Here is a 20,132-nt window from a genome sequence, read left to right on the forward strand (position 1 = left end):
ACGGCAAATAAATCTGAAATGCTATGCCGTTCATTTGAAGATATTATTAACTGGGACTCAAGGTGTGATTTTACCTGTCTGAGTCAAACTCATTTCCAAATAAGATGTTCTCCTTTAGGGAGTCGTTGAGGATCCAGGCATGTTGGGAAACATAAGCAAATCCACCACATGCTGCGACTCTACCTTCTACCAGAGTCATCTGTAGAACAGAAACAGAACATTTCAAGACTTTTATAGCAACGAAAAACTGTTCATTTTAATTGTAGTCTTTTAACAAGAGGAAGGAAAGTTCCTGAATCCAACCTGTCCAAGTAATGCAGATAGAAGTGAGCTCTTCCCACTTCCAACACTTCCACAAATTCCAACCAGGGACCCCTTCAATAAGAAAGTTAGATAATCCAGATTAGGGTTTGCTCAACTGTTTAGACAAAATCCCTTTAACTGCACTGATTGGTGGCGTTACCCTTTTGATTTGCAGATTAATGCGGTGCAGGGTCTTGTGCAGTGGCGGCCGTATGCTCTGGGTGGAGGAGATGGTGCTCTGTGGGCTCTCCTGTTCCATGTTTGTGAGCAGACTTTGCCCGTTGGGTCCATCTTGATTCCCCTTGTTGTCGTCTGTAGGAATGAACAAACTAAGCTTCTCCCTGCGCAGCACCCGCTGTATCCCACTACGCCTCTTGGGAGGCAGATTTGACTTTACAGCAGGGGGACGCGCCTTCTCCCAAGCCAGAGTGGCGTCCAGAAACTCCACTGTGTTGCTGGGATCCTCTGTTTTGTCTAAAATCATCTCTCTGTCTTCCATCATGAAGAGCCTCTGTGGAGTTAAACCGGAAACAGTTCACTATACCATCAGCTATATACTTTTAATGCAGAAATTTTAAAAGCTTTTAAATAATACTGTTAATAGAATACTTTAATTTATTGCAATTTCCCTTTTATGTTCAACTAAAAGTTTTTCAACTTGGGATCTATCATACATGGCGTTACGTAATTACATACTTTTACCGCTTTAATGACTGCATTACAGAGCCTAAAGCTTTTAAGTACAGTCTGGCCTTTCCTTAAGCTCTTCAGCACTTTATAATTCCTGCACGAGAGTGAATTCAGAGAGAAGCTTGGACCCTGTGGTGCATTGTTGGCAGAGATGTCTGCTTACTTAAACCCTGGCTGGCTCTGGGAACTTCTCTCACTGACATGTGACTTTTCCCATGTGCTCGGAAACACTATATCAAAATATGAGGTGTTCAGCAACAGGATCCCCTTTTTTATTTGTTCTAGGTGGAGACCTCTAGCCAATTCTCACACAATAAAGTTTTAAATTTTGATCAAATATAAAGGAGCATTAAAAACATTCTTAGAGTACTTCATGGGGATTTAATGTGACAGATTAAGAAAGTAATGGATCTTTAAGGATTAATAGGAAAATGATGCATGAATTTTCTTATTTTACAAGTAAAAATCTATGAAAAAGTAAATTAAAAACCCTGTGGCACGAATATGCATCTTGATGTTGAAGGAGCTATAGTTGTCCTGACAACAGATTCTCCGACCTGAACTGTAAAACTCTGCAGATCCTCCAGAGTTACCACAGGATTCCTTCCCACTTCTCTGATTAATAACTCTTCTTGCACATATTTTCAGTTTAGATGGATATACGGTCTGCTGTTGTGCCATAATCTTTCCATTTGTGAATGACAGATTGAACACCGCTATCTGAAACACTCCAAGCTTGAGCTATGGGCTCCACTTTATCTCAGACCTGTCTAACTAATTACACACTGCACTCCAACAATTTTGATTTGCCAGGAAAGGTTGAACATTTTCCATTTCAGTGTTATGCATTCCTTTGTTTTTGTCTATAATAAATGGCCATATATATATATACACACACACACACACACACACACGTATTGTGAATATTCCAGATGTTTCTATTGTTCTCACCTGAAACCTTTTGACTGCGACGGAACCCTCCGACAGCGATCTCACAGCAAGAGGTGTGACTTTTAGGGCAAAAGTCATTGAGTTGAAAACAGCCACTACAGTAAAAGCCTTACGGATAGGAGAAAAAAAAAAAAAAAAGTTACTGCACCGTTTTTCTGGCACCAGCCTTTAAAACCCAACAATAAATACAAAAAGGATTGATTCACAGAAGTGTGACAGCTGTTGTTTAAAAGCAGTTCAGAACTAATCTGACAATGCTTTGTTCCGTTTATGTCTCGGGTTCCCGAGTATGAATACCTCAGCAGCAGTAAGGTCATAGCCCAAGGCCATGTGGAGGGTGAACGTGCACACGCTTGCTATCACGACGACGATGGGAGCCACACCCACTGTGAGACTCTGGACGACCCCAGCTCTTTCAAGTATCCCCCTTTCTTCTGATCGCACTTCTGTGGAAGAGACATGAAAGGGAGAGATGACTAAAACCACATAAAAAAAGAACAAAATAGGAGCTGAGTGGCTCCCAAAGGGTCTGCCAATGAACCTTCAATCAACAGCACTCCTAGAGCCACTAACCACCCCAGCGTGTATAAAAAAACAGATTCAAGAGGCAGAATGAGAGCTCTCTCTTGTAGGAGCTTGAAAACCTGCTGAGGATTGACAATTCTCTGGGCCTAATGCCCAAACACTGACCCCTTTGCTCCATGTTTGTATCTCCTCAATGCATATGCTGGATGTTTTGTTAACCTGATGCACTGGGCCCCAATGCAAGAACAAAAACTCTGAGCATCTTAAGCCCCAGCAGCACGGTGTGTGAAATATGAGAACTCCGTCCTCCGAATCCTCTCGGTACATCTTATTCCCAATTTGGATTCCCTTTAGATACGTTTCAGTGCGAGTCGCACAGAGAGACTCATACATCCCAGCCAAAAACTCTGATCATCCATGTAATGGTGATACTAATTGAAAGGAATGGCTCTGTAACCTGCAAGGCTCATCTGTAATTAAAGTGAATACCAATCATTTATCACTGTAATAGGTCATCACAGAACAGCAGTAAAACCGAGTCCCACTTGATTCATTTAGAGAGCGATTAAAAGGGGGGGAAAAAAATCTGTAACTGCAAAGACCACATGAAAAACAGCCTCTTTCAGTATACTGACACATTTGGAGGAAAATGTATTTAAATAAAGGGGACAGAAAACCACAGAAAAAAAAGAAAATGATGGTAAAAAGCACCAAAAACAGGAAATAAGCCCTTGCATGTAATCGCTGAGTCATTTAGGAAGCAGACAGTCACTCACTGTGAACGTTCCGGGAGAACGAGTCTTCCCAACAGTACATCTTGATGAACTTTATGCAGCCCAGGATCTCGTTCATGAGCCTCACACGCCGGTCAGTGACCGTCACGCACTTCCTGCGGAAATACGCCGTCAGCCTTGATGCGAGCATCTGTCCAGGCGGCGACGGGGGGGAAAACGATGACAGAATAAGTGGCAGGAGAGGAAATGAAAGCAGACGCACTTGTATTGGCTGAGCTGTAGGGCCTCTCCGGGACACTGGAGTGATAAACGCCCTTCACATGAACGCCTGCGTCTCCGGCTGTGCCAGAGGTATAATTGGTGTAATATGACATTAACGGATAAAAAGGTGACGGGAGATTTATGATCACGTAGTTATGATCCTATTAAAAGTGCTGGCAGGGTTCTTTAAGAGTCTAAAATAACTTTACTAAAAGAAAAAAAATATGAAACAATTTAAAAAAAAAGGTTTTCTTTAATTTTCTTTTTATTTAGCGTGGCTGTCTTATTATTTATTCACCTTCAACTGTTTAACATTTTCTGACAGCAAAATTAGGAACTTCAATGTATTTTAAGGGATTCTATCAAAGAGACCTTTGCAAAAAAATGTCTATTTTTTTCGTATTCTTTAGTCAGAAATATTTAAATGCATTTTTATTCAGCCCTTTTTACTCTGATGGCCTTGAGAAAAAAGGAAAAATTTGGTGCAGAAAATGGCTTAAGGGATAATCTCATAATGAAGCTTAAACTTTTGGTCACCTTTAAATGTTTTTTTTTTTACTCTTTTTAAAACAGCTTTTAGTATTATTATAATTTTTTTTGGTCATTATTATTATTTTTTTTAATTTTTATGTATTTCATTTTTTAAAGCTTTTCTTTTTTGTAGTACTTTGAGGTCTTTTTGATGAAAAGTGCAGTATAAATCAAATGTATTATTATTATAATCATTAAATAGAGTGTACCTATACCATGTCTATCCATATTTTTTAAAATATACAGCACCATGCAGTGTGGTTTCTGTTTGCCTAACAGGAAACCTGATCTGGGATAATGGGAAGAAGGTTGGAGTCAAATTAGGTAAATCAGGAAAGAAAATCTGCAGAAAAAAACAAAAAACAAAATACTATTTATCTACCACTATGTTTGTTTATGGTATTTTTAAAGAGAGGTTAGAGTGCTAAAAAAAATCTAAAAGCAGATTTTTATTTTTTTTCCAGAAAAAAATGTCAAATCAAAAATCTATACAATCCTTATATTGTATAAAATTTTGTAATTTTAGTTCAGTGTGTAAAAAAAGGTTCTAAGAGTATAAAAAATGTTCTGATGAACTTCGGAAAATAGAGCAATTAAGGCCTTAAAAGATAGACCTAGAATCGCATTCCTGATTTCTTAAACACATAGTGTTCTCGTACCATAACTGGGTAAAAGAAGATGAAAATGGCTGATCCCAGTAAAGCTGTGGGCCCCAGGAAGTATGCAGTGTATGAAAGACCGAGTATCCCCACCAAGGGCCCGCCTGCCAGCAGGCAGCCCACGGACACCGCTTCGTACAGCCGCTGGCCATCACTGGAGCAGATGTTGATCAGCTGGGGATGGACAGATTAAATTCTATTAAAGAGCTGAACAATTTCACACTAGACAATAACAAAATTAGCCAAAAGACATCTCTGAATTTCTACATTTTAAACGTGAGACTAATTTGAGCAAATTTTATTCTAAAAAACATGAGCTGGGAAGGTGTACAGGTCCAAACTGAGGCCATTTCAACCATCAGCATGTGATGCTGATGTGGCAGCAGATCATTTTAGCTCATTCGGACTCACATCTGTCTCCACTGATGTCCCCTACCTCGCCTGGAGTGATGTCTTTAGTGTTTCGCAGGCGGAGGATCTTCTGGAAGGCAAAAGTGAGGGCTGCCCCCCGCAGGCGTGCAGCAGTGCGGTAGTTTACTGCCCACATGAGCGCCAGAGACCAGGAGCGCATTAGTTCCATGAGGAAGATCCCAGCTACCAGAGAAAGGCCATAGTGCACAGACATCTGTGTGCTCTGGGAATACTCGAGGAGTGCTCGAACCAGTAGAGCCTAAACGTGCACAGAAAAAGAAAGGGTGGATGGAAAATACAGAAAAATTTAGAAAAATGCAAAACATATGGTTCAGCAGTAGGGCTTCAACTTGCGATTATTTTGCAAATCGATTAATCAGTCGATTATTTTTTTTGATTAATCGATTAATAATCAGATTTTTTACGACATTAAACCACGTGAAGCTGGTGAAGCTTCTCCACCTGAGAAGCTCTGGATAGAGCATTTTGACAGGTGGGTCGCTCTGTCACCTAAAGGTATGTTTTACAGTGTCTATACTCCAGTTAACGATTAATCGATTACTAAATTAGTCGACAATTATTTCAATAATCGATTAATTACGATTAATTGTTTCAGCCCAATTCAGCAGAGTGTAAAGTATAAAGCTGGTGATTTGCTCTTTGAAACTCAACATCATGTGCAAACTCCTCCTACTAAGAAAACTAAGTCATTTAGTAAACTGACAGCTGCTCACTGTAAATATTAAGGGAGAATTAACTAATTTCAGCATATGTTTCGGTTTACTCTGTTTATTTTCTGTTTATCCAAGGCTTCTAGAAGTAAAACAGGCTCACAGCACCATATTTAATAATGGCAGAAGCATGTTTCCATTTCATGCAGTGTTCAGACTATAGCAGCAGGTAGAGCCAACCCAGCTCAGAGTCCTGAACACAGCAGGTCCTGAAGGGATCTCAGGTCTGAACCTGCTCCTTGTATGCACTGCAAACAACTGCTAGGCATTTAGGTAGTCTTTAATGGCAGTTATGGAAACAGCCAAGTAATGTCACAATGCTGCAGTTTTCAAACAAGCACCTCTGCATGTTCAAACCTGGTTTCAAGGTAAACATGATCCCTTTAATCAAAATAATTCCTGATTCTCACGTCAAGCATCAAAAAACGAGCATGCATATTTATGCATAGGACCAATGACATCAGACCAATAGTGTCACTTACAAAGTTGAAATCAAACCTACGCCCTTGCATGATCCTCATTCAGTCTGAAGGGCAGGCTGTAAATAACCTCAGAGTCATGTCCCATTGACCCAATGCATTACTGAGAAATCAACAAATCCCAGTCAGATTAAAAAGAGGACTTTTAACAATCATTGCTGCCCGTTCAGAATTCATTTCTAGGTGAGGGTTCACAGACTGGTGCGCACATTGTGTAATAATAAAGGAGGAAAACGATAAATTAAATGTGAGCTGATAATAATCAATGTAATTATTGCAAATATGTGAAATATTGTTTCCATAGATATTCAGCCTTAATAAGAAGGTTTTTGCACATGTTGCATATAAAACGAGAGACTGCTTGAATGGTTTAAAGCCTCTTAATGTACAGCAGAAATAAACTGTTCCACACAATGCTGCTTTGTGATCATGTGCAGAAAATATTTTATACACCAAAGTCAGACAAATGCCTCCCTGACCAAAAAGCAAACCCAGTTAATGCGATTAGACGATAGAGGCAGTGATGAAATACAGCAAACATACCGCAGAATTAAAGATAAACTGCTTGGAGCAAAAAAGCAACAAAGCAAAAGGAAGTCAGATAAGAAATAAAGTAGAAATCTAAACCTTATTCTAAAGCCGTTCCTAATATCTGATATGAAAGGCTTAGAAATAATCTGCTTTAAAATATTTACTCTGAGGGGATTTTTAAAGAAAAACCAAAGCAAAAAAAAAAAAAAAAAATGAAAGAGAGAAATCAACAAATGCACATTTCTGAGCACAAATGCGACTAATAACTGAAATGGCATTCATTTAAGTTTCAAGCATGAAAGTGAACGAAATGATTTAAAGTACAAACACAAAACCCCTCAGGTGAACATTAGCGGTGCCAATGGAACAGAAACAGGAGAAGCAGTAATTCAGACGGCACTCACAGGTCCAACGAAGCCTGCCACCATAGTGAGGAGGAGAGAGAAGACAGCCACAAGCATCCGGGTCTGGCAGAACCTCCAGAAGACTCTGGTCAGGGATGCTCCCTCTCGTCCATGTCTTTTCAGCTCATTGCGCCACAAAGATTCGAGTCTAAAACCCCCCAAATAAAGAATCAGAAGTAAATATTAGGAACTGAAACATATAAAAATAACATTTAATGAAACCACCTTCCTCGGTTGCAAAAGTTCAGTCATTGGCAGATTAAATTTTTGCCTTTACAAGATTATGAGTAAAAAAATATTTCATCTATCCTGTTTTTATGTTATTATTATGTAAAAAGAGTGTATGAGAATACCAAGAAGTCCACCCTGGGGAGTCTACACAACCTGGGGGCAATTATGCTAGTTAGAAACCACAAAACAGAAATTAACAAAGTGATAATTATGGAAAGGTGAGCTCCAACACAGAATGATAAGTGATTCATCACACCCATCAGTGCAAGAAAGGTACCTAACGTGTTAGAGATGCTCTGCTATACCTCTGTAGCTGCAGAACACAACTTGAAGTGGATAAATATCCTTGTTGGCCAAAAGCGTCACGGCTAATGAGTCCATAAAGCAGCAGCGGAGCAGCTGCAGAAAGTAATTTATGCCCCAAACGACTTTATTAAAAACGTATCAGAGATAGACAGAGCATTAAGCCAACTACACGTTCACCACGCCTGATAATTACTATCCGAAGTCAAATGGTGCTGAATGGAGGAAATTACAATTAAACAGCAGCTGAAAGCTGCACACGCACCTCAGGAATTAGCTGAAATGTGTGTGTTGTGGGTGGGTCAGAGAAAATTACAGATGCAATAATCTATATTGAAAATAAGGCAGAAATGTCAATGTAGTTTGGCTTTATTTACCTGTTCTCTGTGATCTATTGGCAGAACCATAATTCATTTGATCCTAGATTCCAAATTTCCTTAAGTTATTATGCCAATACAATGCACTTTCTGTGTTTTCTTCTTTATGTTCTGATCATATAAAGCACTTTGTGTTGCATTGTTGCTTAAATGTGGTTTACAAATAATCTTGCCTTGCTTTTATAATATGGCCACTATCTAAGCTTTATTTTAGTGGGATGAATTTACCGGACAGTGCCACATTGCTCGAACATTCTTTCATTTTCATTTTATGCTTTTAATCTCTTTCTACAATGACCTATGTGACAATAGGTCATTGCAGAAAGAGATTAAAAGCATAAAATCCTTCTTAAAAGCATAAACTAGAAAAATGTTTAATGCAATGCTATTGTATCCTTTTCAAAAAACCCTTAGGCTTAAATGCTGAAGACACTCCTTAAGGGTTTATGTTTCTGCCAGTCTTGCACATGTGGAACCTTAAACCTGTGCACATTCTTCTTTGCTAAATTTCTTAGGATAGATAGAGATATATGGTAGGTATATAGAGGTAGATACATCGGCTGGCATTTTATCCTTGTAATGTCATCGACCAATATGTGCATGTGTTCACTGATTCATTAGCCCATTTAATGGCCATACCCTGAAATTGTGTAAGGAGCATATGTTGCCACTCTCTCCATTTGCTATCCACAGTGATACACTGAGTTTTGACCCAAGTATTAGTTTAAAACCAATAATTTTTGAGGTCATTATACAGCAAATGGGGTGTATTGATGCTCTTTGAGGTCTGCTCTTCTCAAAAACTTGCCCATGTAACTTTACACTGACGAATCCATTACTGAATGAGTCAAGAGTCTGAGCTCCCCTTAAGCAGGGGGGTACTGACTAAGCTGAGTTGTTGTTAGGCAACAAAACTGATGCAAAACTTATCTGATGTGACTTATTTCTGGTTCTCTGCTGTGGGATCTCATCTAGAGAGGTAAATAAATGTCCAAAGAGGTCTGATTGCAAAACATGATGGGAGACCGTTTGAAGCGCTACAGTACAGTGTCACTAGTGGCCTTCAGGGGGGGAGCACTGGCAAAGTAGCAACCCAACCCAGCCTTTAATAAATGTTTTATATATAACATTTCTTAATATGTTAATATTTTTGTTTAACTTGAGACTTGTGTAACATTTGTTATCACCATTTTATGTGTAATGTTTTGTTTCTAAAACCTGGTAAAACACTAAAAAGGCCAAATGTAAACTAAATACTTCACAGAAGCAAAAGATCTTGACTGTCCGCAGACAGCGACTGAAATGTAAATGAGACCACAGAGGCAGCCGCGTGTGCTCCAAAAGAGGGACTATTTTAAGCAGGGATGAAATGTTCCTAACAGCCACCAGCCAGATGGCAAGAGATGCTGATGTTTTGAGGAAGTGTCGACCAGGACATTGCGTTAAAGCTTGGCACTTCAACGAGAACCGGCGAGTGTCAACTCTTCCAAGGGTTCCTTTTTTTTTTTCCACCTCCAAGTTTCTCCTCGTACCATCATCTCTCTATCAGGGTTGCATAACTGTTCTTGCTATGCCTGACATAACTGGAAACATGGTTCATTACTGCTTCTTTTGAATAGGCACTCTGACGCACGTGAAAGAAGAAGAGGCAATGCACTGCCAGACCTCAGCTGAGCCGGTCACGCAGCTGTCATCCGATTCAGCAGAACTTCCTCAAAAGTCATCCCCCTCTTTGTTGCCGAGTCATGCCATGGAGGCAGCACATTAGTGAGAAAGACAACAATGCATCTCTTTACTTTTCTTTTGGACTTATTCTAGTCCTTATAGTTCATTCAGTAAACATCACTATTTTTTTAAGCCGTGCTTTGGCGGCCTAACGGCGACGGCCAGTGACAGCTAATTATAGTGACAGGGAGACACCGGGAGACTCAGGTGGAGGAGAGACATATGCACACAAGTCAGGGAACAACTTTCACTGTAATCTCTAATCCCTGCTATACTTAGATGGCCCCTCCTGACCCCAACACGGTGTTCCTGCATTAGTGAGCGACAGGCTGCTCATCAGTTAGGTCTCATGGAACAAAAACAACAACAACATACTGACTGAAAGTAAAGCCGTAAAAATAACTGTTACTATAGAAACAGTAAAGGAAAGGGTGTCTTCCTTTCATGGAAGGACATCAAATCAAAGATAATTCATAAAGAATTCAGAATACTTACCTTTATATTTTATTGTTTCAAGAAAAACAAGAGAGAGAAAAAAAGTTCAGGAAAATGCTTCATTCAGAGCAAATATTTGGAGTCTGAGCAAAAGAAAATTCATGTATTTTTCTCTGATCGAGCTAAGATGTCATTGTGAAGTGGGAGAAAAATATTTAAAAAGAAAAAAAACAAAGACTTTGAAAAATGTTTTCCAAACAGAAGTGCATCCCGAAAGTGAAGCCCATTTGTCATTTTAGAATAGCTTAATAAGATTAAAAGAAATTTTGCTTTTTTAACTTTAAACTGAATTTTTACTTCTGGTCTTAGGCTAGGCCATTCCAACACATAGCTGTGTTTAACCAAACCGCTCCGTTTTAGCACTGGCTATATATTTAGGGTTGTTACTCTAATGAAAGCCTAATCTCTGTCCCCGTGTCAAGTCTCCTGCAGGTTTTAATCTGTCATGTTCCTGTGCTAGCTGAAGAAAAACATCCTGCAGCATGATGCTGCCACTGCCATGTTTTACACTGGAGTGGGTTCAGAGTAATATGCAGCTAGTTTTTTTCCATGTGAAGCATTTTGAACATGGGGCCTGTAGCTGAATGCTCTTCTCGTCTGAAAATACCCCCTCATTGCACGTTTGTCTTCTGACTTTACTTTGGGTTGCTGTTTAGAGTGAAGTCAAGCGTTAATGTTTTGTCTTTTATGTAAATAATTTGAGCATCACGATCACAGGCCTGCTCAGTGGCCAAGAACATGACTGTTAGGTTAATTGGCTTCTCTAAATTCTCTTGTGAGTGTGTGTTTGAATCGCTTTTGTCCTGGTTGTCTCTGGTGACCTGTCCAGGGTGTACCCCGCCTCTCGCCCATTGACAGCTGGAGACCCTCGCGACCCCAGCAGGGAGGAAGTGTGACAGAAAATGGATGGATCAGAATCATCTAGATGCATGGAGTATGTTTTCACCCAAACCTTCCATTCTGTCCATAGATGTGTTGTTTTGTTTTCTTGCTTTCAGTCACTCTAGTGAATTAAAACAAATACCTGAGCGGTGGAGGAATGCTTTTAGTGTTTTTGGAACCATCAGAAAATAACTGCCCCAGGTATTTATCTTTGGATGTGTAAAAGCTAAAACCCCTTTAATCACTGCTGGGCTAAGATCAGAGAAATCAGTGTATGCTACCTCACCTCAACTTTCCCTAGAAAACAATATAAAATCAACTATGGCAATAAGAAGCTGACGCATTGGTTTTATAAGATGCAAAAATATATATTCTTAGGTTTAAAAAGAGCAGAAAGGCACCTTCCAGCTATCTTTCTTTTAGCATTTGGTTTCGACTTAGAATTAGGCAAGAATACATAATGTATTCACCCATACCTTTAAAAACCGTTTTAAGAAATTAAAACATTCCTTTGTGAGGCTATTAAGAGAAGCGGTGCCTGCAGCTGTTTAAAAAAAAGTCCTTAAAACAGGGAGTTATAAATTTTCCATTTCAAAATTCACACTTGTACACACTCATTAGACAAATTTAATACAAACCTAAATTTAGGGTGATGGTTTGGTGACGTAGCAAAGGGTTGTTTCGCAGCTTTGTTGGCATATAGACTAACTTAGAGATGCTTTAATTCAAAATATATTAAGATCTTTTACACTTAAATCTAGAAAGTCTGAATATGGGTTCTTCTTATCAATAATAAGTTAATATAATTTGGTATGACAAATAAAAACTGTGTCAGTGAGTTTATTGGGATCTAAACCAGACTTGGTCTCAATAAAACAATAAAACATCCTGATTTAACAGTCTACAAGATTCTAACAGGAAATAAACTGCATTTTTTATAGACTTTTTCGGTGAATAACCTAAAAATCTAAATGATTAATGAGTTGGAAAAGTTGGGATTTTACATATCAAAGATTAAGGACATCATCAGCGTACAAACCCATGTTATACATTTTTAAAATGTAAAAATAAATCATTATTAATTCAGTTTGATTTATCTTGACACTCAGTTTTCCTTTTCTAATAATCCAGAATAATTAAAGCAAAGAAATAGGGTGAATTTGAAGCCCCTCCCCAAGTCCCCTAAGTATTTCAGGAGCAGGACTCTTTTTTTTTTTCACACTCTAGATCTATTTCATGAGCTAAATCTCACCTTTTGCAGTTGACTGCTGATGCTTCGTGGCAAGACAGTCCCCACACATCATCTAAAGACAAGCTGGACTGCTTATAGGCCTTCAGAGCCAGCGGGGAGAGCCAGTGTAGGGTCATAAAAGAAAAGAGGCCCGCGTTATCAACAGGGTGTTGATGCCTGGAATAGAACAGAAGACGTGAAAATGGGTGAGAGTGCAGGGCTAACGCAGAGATGCTATGTTAGCTCTCTCATCAACCATTCAGGCCCATGAAAAAATAAGCGGTGTCTTTAATGGTCAGAGCCAGCAACATGAGACTCCTGGCTGCAGTGTTTGGACAGTAATTTGCACATTCTTCACAGAAATCTGTGAGAGCAGCGGAAAAGAAAGAAAAATAGAGGAGGGGGTTGGTTTATCAGGTGAGACATGCTCCAACATGGTGCTGTGTGCCACTGAGGGATACGTTCCCATGCCTTATCATGGCCTCCTGCTACACCCTGACAGTCTGCTGATTAGACAGCCAGAAAACTACTGAGTTCCCCATATCAGCTCTACCTCTCTTATGCATTTGAGACTTTTGTCCCAGCTCTATGCTTTTTAAAACAATCTTCTGGAGTATGTTTCAAATTAGAGTTCTTTTGAGACACAACTGTGTCCAGTTTCACTCATAAAGCTGTTGATTTAAAGTGAATTTGAAGACAGTCTTTCGTTTTAATAGTTTCACAAACTTTGTGCACCACACCAGTACCACAGACCCGCAGCATCATGCAGCCACCAGCATGCCTGTCGGTTGGTAGAGTGTGTTAGGTTGAGTTAGGGCCAAACAATATTTGAAAATAAGGTCAAATGAGTTCCAAGCTGACTAATCGGACCTTCGGTTGTCCAAACAGGAAGCTTTAAACATTAGTGAACACTGCAGCCAATCATTAATATATGATTCATGTTATTTTTTTTTTTTTTTTTGTTGATGTTGAAAGAGCTTCTCCATAAATGTTGAACAAATTACTTGTGTGTTATCCTGAAGGGCTTTAGAAGCTGCAGGCTTCTACGGTAGCGGCCTCGTCTCTTTGGCCCCCTCTCTGCTGATGCCTCGGCCTCTTCCTCCTCCTCCAGGTCGGGCAGCGGTAGTGGAGAGGAGAGTGGAAGGCCCTCCACCCGCCCGGCTGCATCCAGGGCATCAGGGAACATGGCTTCTAAAGATACAAATAAAAAAAATAAAAAAAACTGGTTACAAAAAAAACTATAGAAAGAAAATAACTAAGAAAAAAATCTCCAATGATTTGAATCATGGATTTCTTATTGAAAGAAAAAAAAAAGAATACAGAATGCACAAAATGGTTTAATTGTGGAAAACAAAAATGTTTTTTACTTTTATAATGGGTCAGCCTTGGAAAAAGAAAACCCTTTATAACAGAATGGAGAGAGAAATATGGTCTGGATAAGATATTTATTTAGTTTCAGAGCAATGGGTAATTACAGAGGCTAACAAACAGATGGATGGCAGCAGATAGATGCCTTCCTCCTGGCAACATCTCTGACTGATAATTCAGAGTTGATTCAATAAGAAAAAGTTTACCAATGTTTCTGGGAAAGGATGCTGTATCCGGATAAACTGACTGAATCTTTTAGCAGGAATCATATTGTGGCATCATTACTTTTGCATAAACCATCACAAAAACTGTGAGCTATTTAGTAGAAATAAAGTAAGTAAATAAAAACTGAATAAAAACAAAAATTACTTATGAAGGTTTTCAGAAGAAAGTAGCACAACACAGAGACACTGACAAGTCAGGAAGGAGAAACATTTCAGTTTGCTTCAGCCACCAGTTCCAAACAGGTTTTTAAGGCGGATTAAGAGGATTGTGGCTAAAACATGACTAAACTAAACTATCTTGGGGTTTCTATCATTAGACTTTTGTACTGATGACTTCGCTGTATTCAAATTAGGGCTGATACTAACGATTATTTTGCATATATATATATTTTGATTTGCATTTACATATATATATATATTCAAATTAGGGCTGATACTAACGATTATTTTGCATATATATATATTTTGATTAATCGATTAATAATCGGATAGCCAAAAGTTCCTTATAAGAAGATTTCTTAAGAAATTAAATCAGTTTTTTTTATCTTCAATGAAAAATATTTAAATATATATATATATATATTTTCAATTTTGATATAATTACTGCTCTAAGCGGGTCGCTCTGTCAGATAAAGGCATTTTTTACAGTCTCTATACTCAATTTAACAATTAATCAATTAGTACAATTAGTTGACTTCTACAATACAATGATTTCTACAATAAGCAATAAATCATGATTAATCTGATTAATTGTTTCAGCCCTAATTCAAATATGAAATAAAACAAGGATTTACAGTTATAATTACACAATCAAAACATAAATACATAATGTCCCCTTATGTAGGCTAGCCTTGGAGTCAAACTGCTGCCCCCATACTGACAACAATAGGGAAAGGACAACTTTTACTCCAAAGGAACCAGTTCTCAGTTCTCGGATGAGTTTCTTTAGGACAAACTAAGAACAACTGTATGATGCTGCGTTCCAATCCCCCCATGACCAACAGGAGTTTATAGATGACAGCTCTGAAGGATTTCTGCCTGTAAAGGAGCTGAAAGCAACAAGGCAAACATCTTAATGGAGTGATGCGTCTTTGACAGATTTTTTTTTTTATGACTCTTCAAGCTGTTATTACAGGCAGACTCTTGGTAGGGATGGATCAAACATGGTAATCCAGCTGCTCTGTCTTCCCTTAACCCTGAGAGCTATTACAGAAGAGCAGTGTTTTGCTGAATCACCCTCTGCGATGCAGATAGTCTTTTTTTAAAAACACCACTCTGCTCACAGGTCAGCACCCCTCTCTGGCATACAGTCCTTATCTGTTTAAAGACAGCCTGCCAGCCGCCCTGGGAGCTCTGAAGCAGGTGTATGAGCTGAGCCGGCATGTCCCGTACGCCGCCACTGATCCCTTCTCTAGCAAAGCTCCATTGCAAGGTCAGGCCGGCCCGGTGTGGGCCAAAGAAAGCAGGCAGTAAGGAGATTCAATACTGGCAGCTCAGCTGGGGCACAAGTAGAAACTGATACCAGAAGTACTGTTGGGAAATATGCTGAAACGCAATCACTGTTGATAAGGTGAGAACCGAGATTCAGACGTAAGGGAAAGGTAGAAAATATTGTTCTCCTCCTTCAATCCACAGCCTTTGTGTGCGTGTTGGGTAAACTTTCTCAGAGCTCAGCATGGCATTAACTCGACGGGAATTAAAGGCAGTCAAACTTTTTTACCATGCACGATCCTTTATAAGTAATTATCTTCCAGCATTGCAGCTTAACCTGTAAGTCAGGTTTGGTTTTCTCAAGAGAAATGTCAAAAACGTTCAGAGCAGTACGTCAACAAAACACGCCTAAATGGGGGTAAAGCTTAGAGCCTAAAAGAGAAGGTTCGTTTTTTTTCTATTTTGATTTTAAGCAGTCAGACTTTGGAATTTTTTCTGGTTATCAAAAAGGAATATGATAGAAATCTTTCCATCCATCAGACTAAGAGGAATATCAGAATGAAAAAAGCACAATAAATCGGTAACAAAATCATTATCAGTCGGTGTTGGTCAATTTTAAAAATATGGGTATTGGTCCAATAAGTGAAACTGTGCAGATATTACCAACTGACGTTTATTTCCACGTGGTTGCCGTTTCTATTGCAGCAAAATACCAGTCCTGTGACTTTGACTGTGATGAAGCTCAGTATTCTGGGTATTTAACTGAAGCAGAGAATCCATATCAGAAATGGGGTTGATGTTTTTTTACGATGCCCAATAGGAAGGGAAAAATATGATATATGGCAGAGGTAAACATTGGTTATCGGCCATAACGTCAATATTGTTAACTGATATGGATACCTGACAAGATTTTCAAAGCGGTGCATAAACAGAATATATCGGCCTGCATTTAAAATCTCAGAGATAAGGACACTGATATAAATAAATAGTGTGCTTCTGTTTAAAATCTATATAACCAATAAGTTAATAATACGTCAGTGAGATACTTAGATGGCACTTAGACGGGTATGGGGCATTGCAATCTAACAAAAGAAGCCAGACAAACCCCATTCCGAATCGATGAACCCCTTCGTCTGTTCCAATTTGCAGGTTTTTCCAAACAAAAACAAGGCTTTGTTGGGCTACTGTATAAAACCTTGAACTCAACGCTATTCCTGACATTTTGAATTGAAAAAGCTTCCTGGATGGGAGGCCAAACATCTTCAAACTTTGAAACAAAGTCCAGTGGATTGTTTTAAATTTTCTTTCAGTGAAATGTTCTCATACCTATTGTTGTTGGTTATTGTTAGCTGTATAAGTAATGCCAATTTCTAAAGCCTTTTTTTTAACATTGAACTCTACAAAATGTGTTAAAAAGTATATCTGATGCATGCTGAGAACATATCGGATCGGTACTGAATTGGATCTTTGTCGGCATCTTCTGTACAGTATCTGTTTTCAAATAAGTGGTTCCTTCTGTTGATTCATTTAATTACCCTCTAAAACAGGAATGATTTTCAATCTTTCTAAAAAAAAAAATAAATACATTTCCAAGTACTTTATTATTATTAACAACGATAGAATTTTCTACCATTTCTACAGTATAATCAGGTCGTTTCTAATATTAAGGAATACTTACTTCTTTGAATCAAAAACGTACATTTTACATCATAGCAATTTTTTTTACAAAATGTCACACAAAAAAGTACAGAAATGACTGAGAAATATGGAGATTTTTACACTTACAACATTAAAGTTTGAATAGCAGTAAATATATATCATGTATAACTATTATGGCTGTAATAATATATATTGAATTATTTTAGCGGCAGCGGGAATAACTGCTATATATCCGTTTTAAATAAATACAAATCAGCAATGTTAAATATTTTAGTTTTAACACCATGGTATATTTGACTCAACATTAGAGTCAAACAACATATAACAGTCTAAATATACGACTTATATCCTAATACATACACTATACAGGCTTCCTTTCCCCTCTAGAACAGGACCAATAAATTTCATATAAGTATATTTTGAGTGGGGATATAATATTCATGGAAAAAATGAATATCTAGGCTGTATTTCCTCTTTTCATATGGAAACATCAATCTGTATACCTTTTTTTTTTCTCTTTATCAAACTTTTTTGTTGCATCCATCTGTCCATTAATGTCTGTCCACATTTCCATATATAAAAACTATTTGTCCCTCAATCAATGAATCCAGCAGTTAAAACTATGTTATTATCATCCATCCAACCATTAAAACTGATTCACTCTTCTTCCATCCATTCATTTAAACTTTGTCTATTCATCAGTACTTTTGGATGATGCATTTGTTGTATTTCCTCTAAAACATGTGCCAAAACAAATAACAAAACCTAAAAAGAAATTGTAGAACTTGTTTGAAAAAGTACCTCTAAGCAATGTGATCAGATTTGTTCAAGAAAGTTTCAGCCCTTGAGGAGAAATATCAGGGAACTAACTTCACAGTAGTACATTTCCACTGCTTATTATTACATCACTTACGGTAAATTCCGCCTTTCGTGGGTCACTTTGGGAGCAGTTAAGATGTGCTTGAAATTAAGACATCCAGATGAAGATGATCATGACGCCTCAGTAGCCTTAAACTTCTTCGGTTCTGTGTGGATACATCTCCCCGGAGAGCCGGCGCGGTGCTCGGACGGACACACTAGATGTGAAAATGTCAAACTTTCCGCCTCACGTGTACAGAGTGCGTGCTGCCTCCCGACAGCGGCGTTCACGGCTCTGCTGCTCCGTCACATAACGACACAAGGTGGGTCACACACAGCCAGGCAGGGGGAGAGGAAATCCCGGCTTCACTCTGATGTAACAGCGGCTCAGCCAACCACAACGTCTGCTGAGCTGTCGCCTTGGTAACGAGAAAAAAACAATGGGCGGAACAGGAAACGTGTCGGCGATTCTGATTGGTTATTCCCTGAGTGACTCGATGAAAACAAAGGAATGTGATTGGCTAACCCTCTAACACTGAAATGGTAGTGTTTGAAGAGAAAGGAGAGGATGAAAAGGATAATGCATCATATTTTTTGGTTTTATAGATATAAAAATGATAAGAAAAATCTGATAAATATAAATAGTGAAAAAAAAAATAGATGAATGAATAAAGGAATAAATAAAAATTTAAAATAGCTTAGAATGTCACGTGGTGTTAGTTTTGAATGAAGAATCAGAAGAAACAGAAGAATCAGAAGCAGATTTATTGTCAAGTAGGTTTGCACTTACAAGAAATTTGACTTGATGTTGATGGTGCAGACAAATTTGATATATTTACAAAATACAGAATCCGTAACTATATACAATATAAAACATACAATATACTATCGTATAAAGCCACATACTATATACACAGTAGACTGTGTCTTAATGTAATGCAGGAGGTCTAGAGATCTCCTGCGTTACATTAACTCACAGTCTACTGTGTATATAGTATATAGCTATACACTATATATTGTATATAGTATATGAGTATATGTATAAAGTATGTATAAGTATGAAGGTTTTAGAACAAGAGCAAACAAAGGCTTAATAGCAGCGTAGCAACATATACTTGAACTGATTTCCCACACTCAATGGTCTCCCTTTAACTACCTTAGATTATATTAAAAAAAAAGAATTATTCTCAAATGTCAAATTGACATTTTAAGAGAACAGTACACCTATTTGAATAGCATTTGTAGGCTGTAATTGCAGCTCCAGCCAAATGTAATTGTGAACCAATCAAAACTTGGACAGATCTTAAAGGTCAGAAGGCTGAGTTTAAAACGCTCACTTGCTATTTTTCTAAAGGCCAATATTGTAGCTGAACTGTCATTTTATGCTACATTTTTCTCTTAAAAACAGAGACCCTGTATATGTTTTAAACTAAAAGTCACATAAATTCTGCTATGAAAAATCGAAATTGCCATATTAAGTCCACTAAAGTTCAGTTTTATTTGGCAATTTAAGGTTATAGTGAAGTGTAGCATGGTTTTGATGATACTCTGTGTTTCTCTAACAAAACTATGAGACTTTCCCTGAACAGCTGGTTTTATACAGATATTAAATTATAGTCTTTTTTTCCCTGTCAGGCGATTCCTGGGGAAAAAAAAAAAAAAACACACATCCCACCAAACTTTATTTAGTACTAGTAGATATTATTTAGGAGAACTACAATTAAATGCCATGTATGTTGTACATAAAACTAAAGTTTGTATTTGAATTATAAGTTATAGGTTAAATAATATTGTTTTTCCTTTAAAACATGCATCAGTTTCATTAAGCAAATATATCTTGTTTTATGTGTTGCTTTATTCAATTTTTCTCCCAGGTGAGTCACTTTGGGTTGATCAAGTCCTAACTTGCCCCTCATCTCTACCAAGTCCCTTTTCGTTTTTCAGCTCCACAGCTTCAATGACTGGATGTTATTCAGTGCAAGAAAAAGAAACAGTTTTAGTGTTTGTTGTTTGCATGCTTTTTGAGAAAACACAGATAATTCCTTCACATTTAAAATTCCCCTAAAACTATTTAAATTCATAAACATCTAAGAGTTGGTCTATTATTTAAATATTTTGGAAAGTCTAAATACAAGATG

At 38.0% G+C, this 20,132-nt stretch overlaps 1 protein-coding gene across 1 annotated transcript in view; it reads right to left on the reverse strand.

Annotated features, from left to right (window-relative positions):
• Positions 1-18,298, reverse strand: part of LOC107093273 (multidrug resistance-associated protein 5-like) — a 36,227-nt gene extending 17,929 nt beyond the window's left edge. The window contains exons 1-12 of the mRNA XM_015388247.1: positions 18,050-18,298; positions 13,459-13,645; positions 12,476-12,631; positions 7,211-7,358; positions 5,091-5,324; positions 4,655-4,828; positions 3,246-3,393; positions 2,242-2,390; positions 1,945-2,052; positions 464-814; positions 304-375; positions 75-199 (exon numbers count right to left, since the gene is read on the reverse strand). Coding sequence (XP_015243733.1) covers positions 75-199; positions 304-375; positions 464-814; positions 1,945-2,052; positions 2,242-2,390; positions 3,246-3,393; positions 4,655-4,828; positions 5,091-5,324; positions 7,211-7,358; positions 12,476-12,631; positions 13,459-13,640 — 1,847 coding nt within the window. The 5' untranslated portion in view covers positions 13,641-13,645; positions 18,050-18,298. The remainder of the gene's footprint in view (positions 1-74; positions 200-303; positions 376-463; positions 815-1,944; positions 2,053-2,241; positions 2,391-3,245; positions 3,394-4,654; positions 4,829-5,090; positions 5,325-7,210; positions 7,359-12,475; positions 12,632-13,458; positions 13,646-18,049) is intronic.
• Between the last annotated feature and the right edge of the window lie 1,834 nt (positions 18,299-20,132).

The sequence above is a fragment of the Cyprinodon variegatus genome, unplaced genomic scaffold, assembly GCF_000732505.1.
Source record: "Cyprinodon variegatus isolate N-32 unplaced genomic scaffold, C_variegatus-1.0 Scaffold19, whole genome shotgun sequence".
NCBI lineage: Eukaryota > Metazoa > Chordata > Actinopteri > Cyprinodontiformes > Cyprinodontidae > Cyprinodon > Cyprinodon variegatus.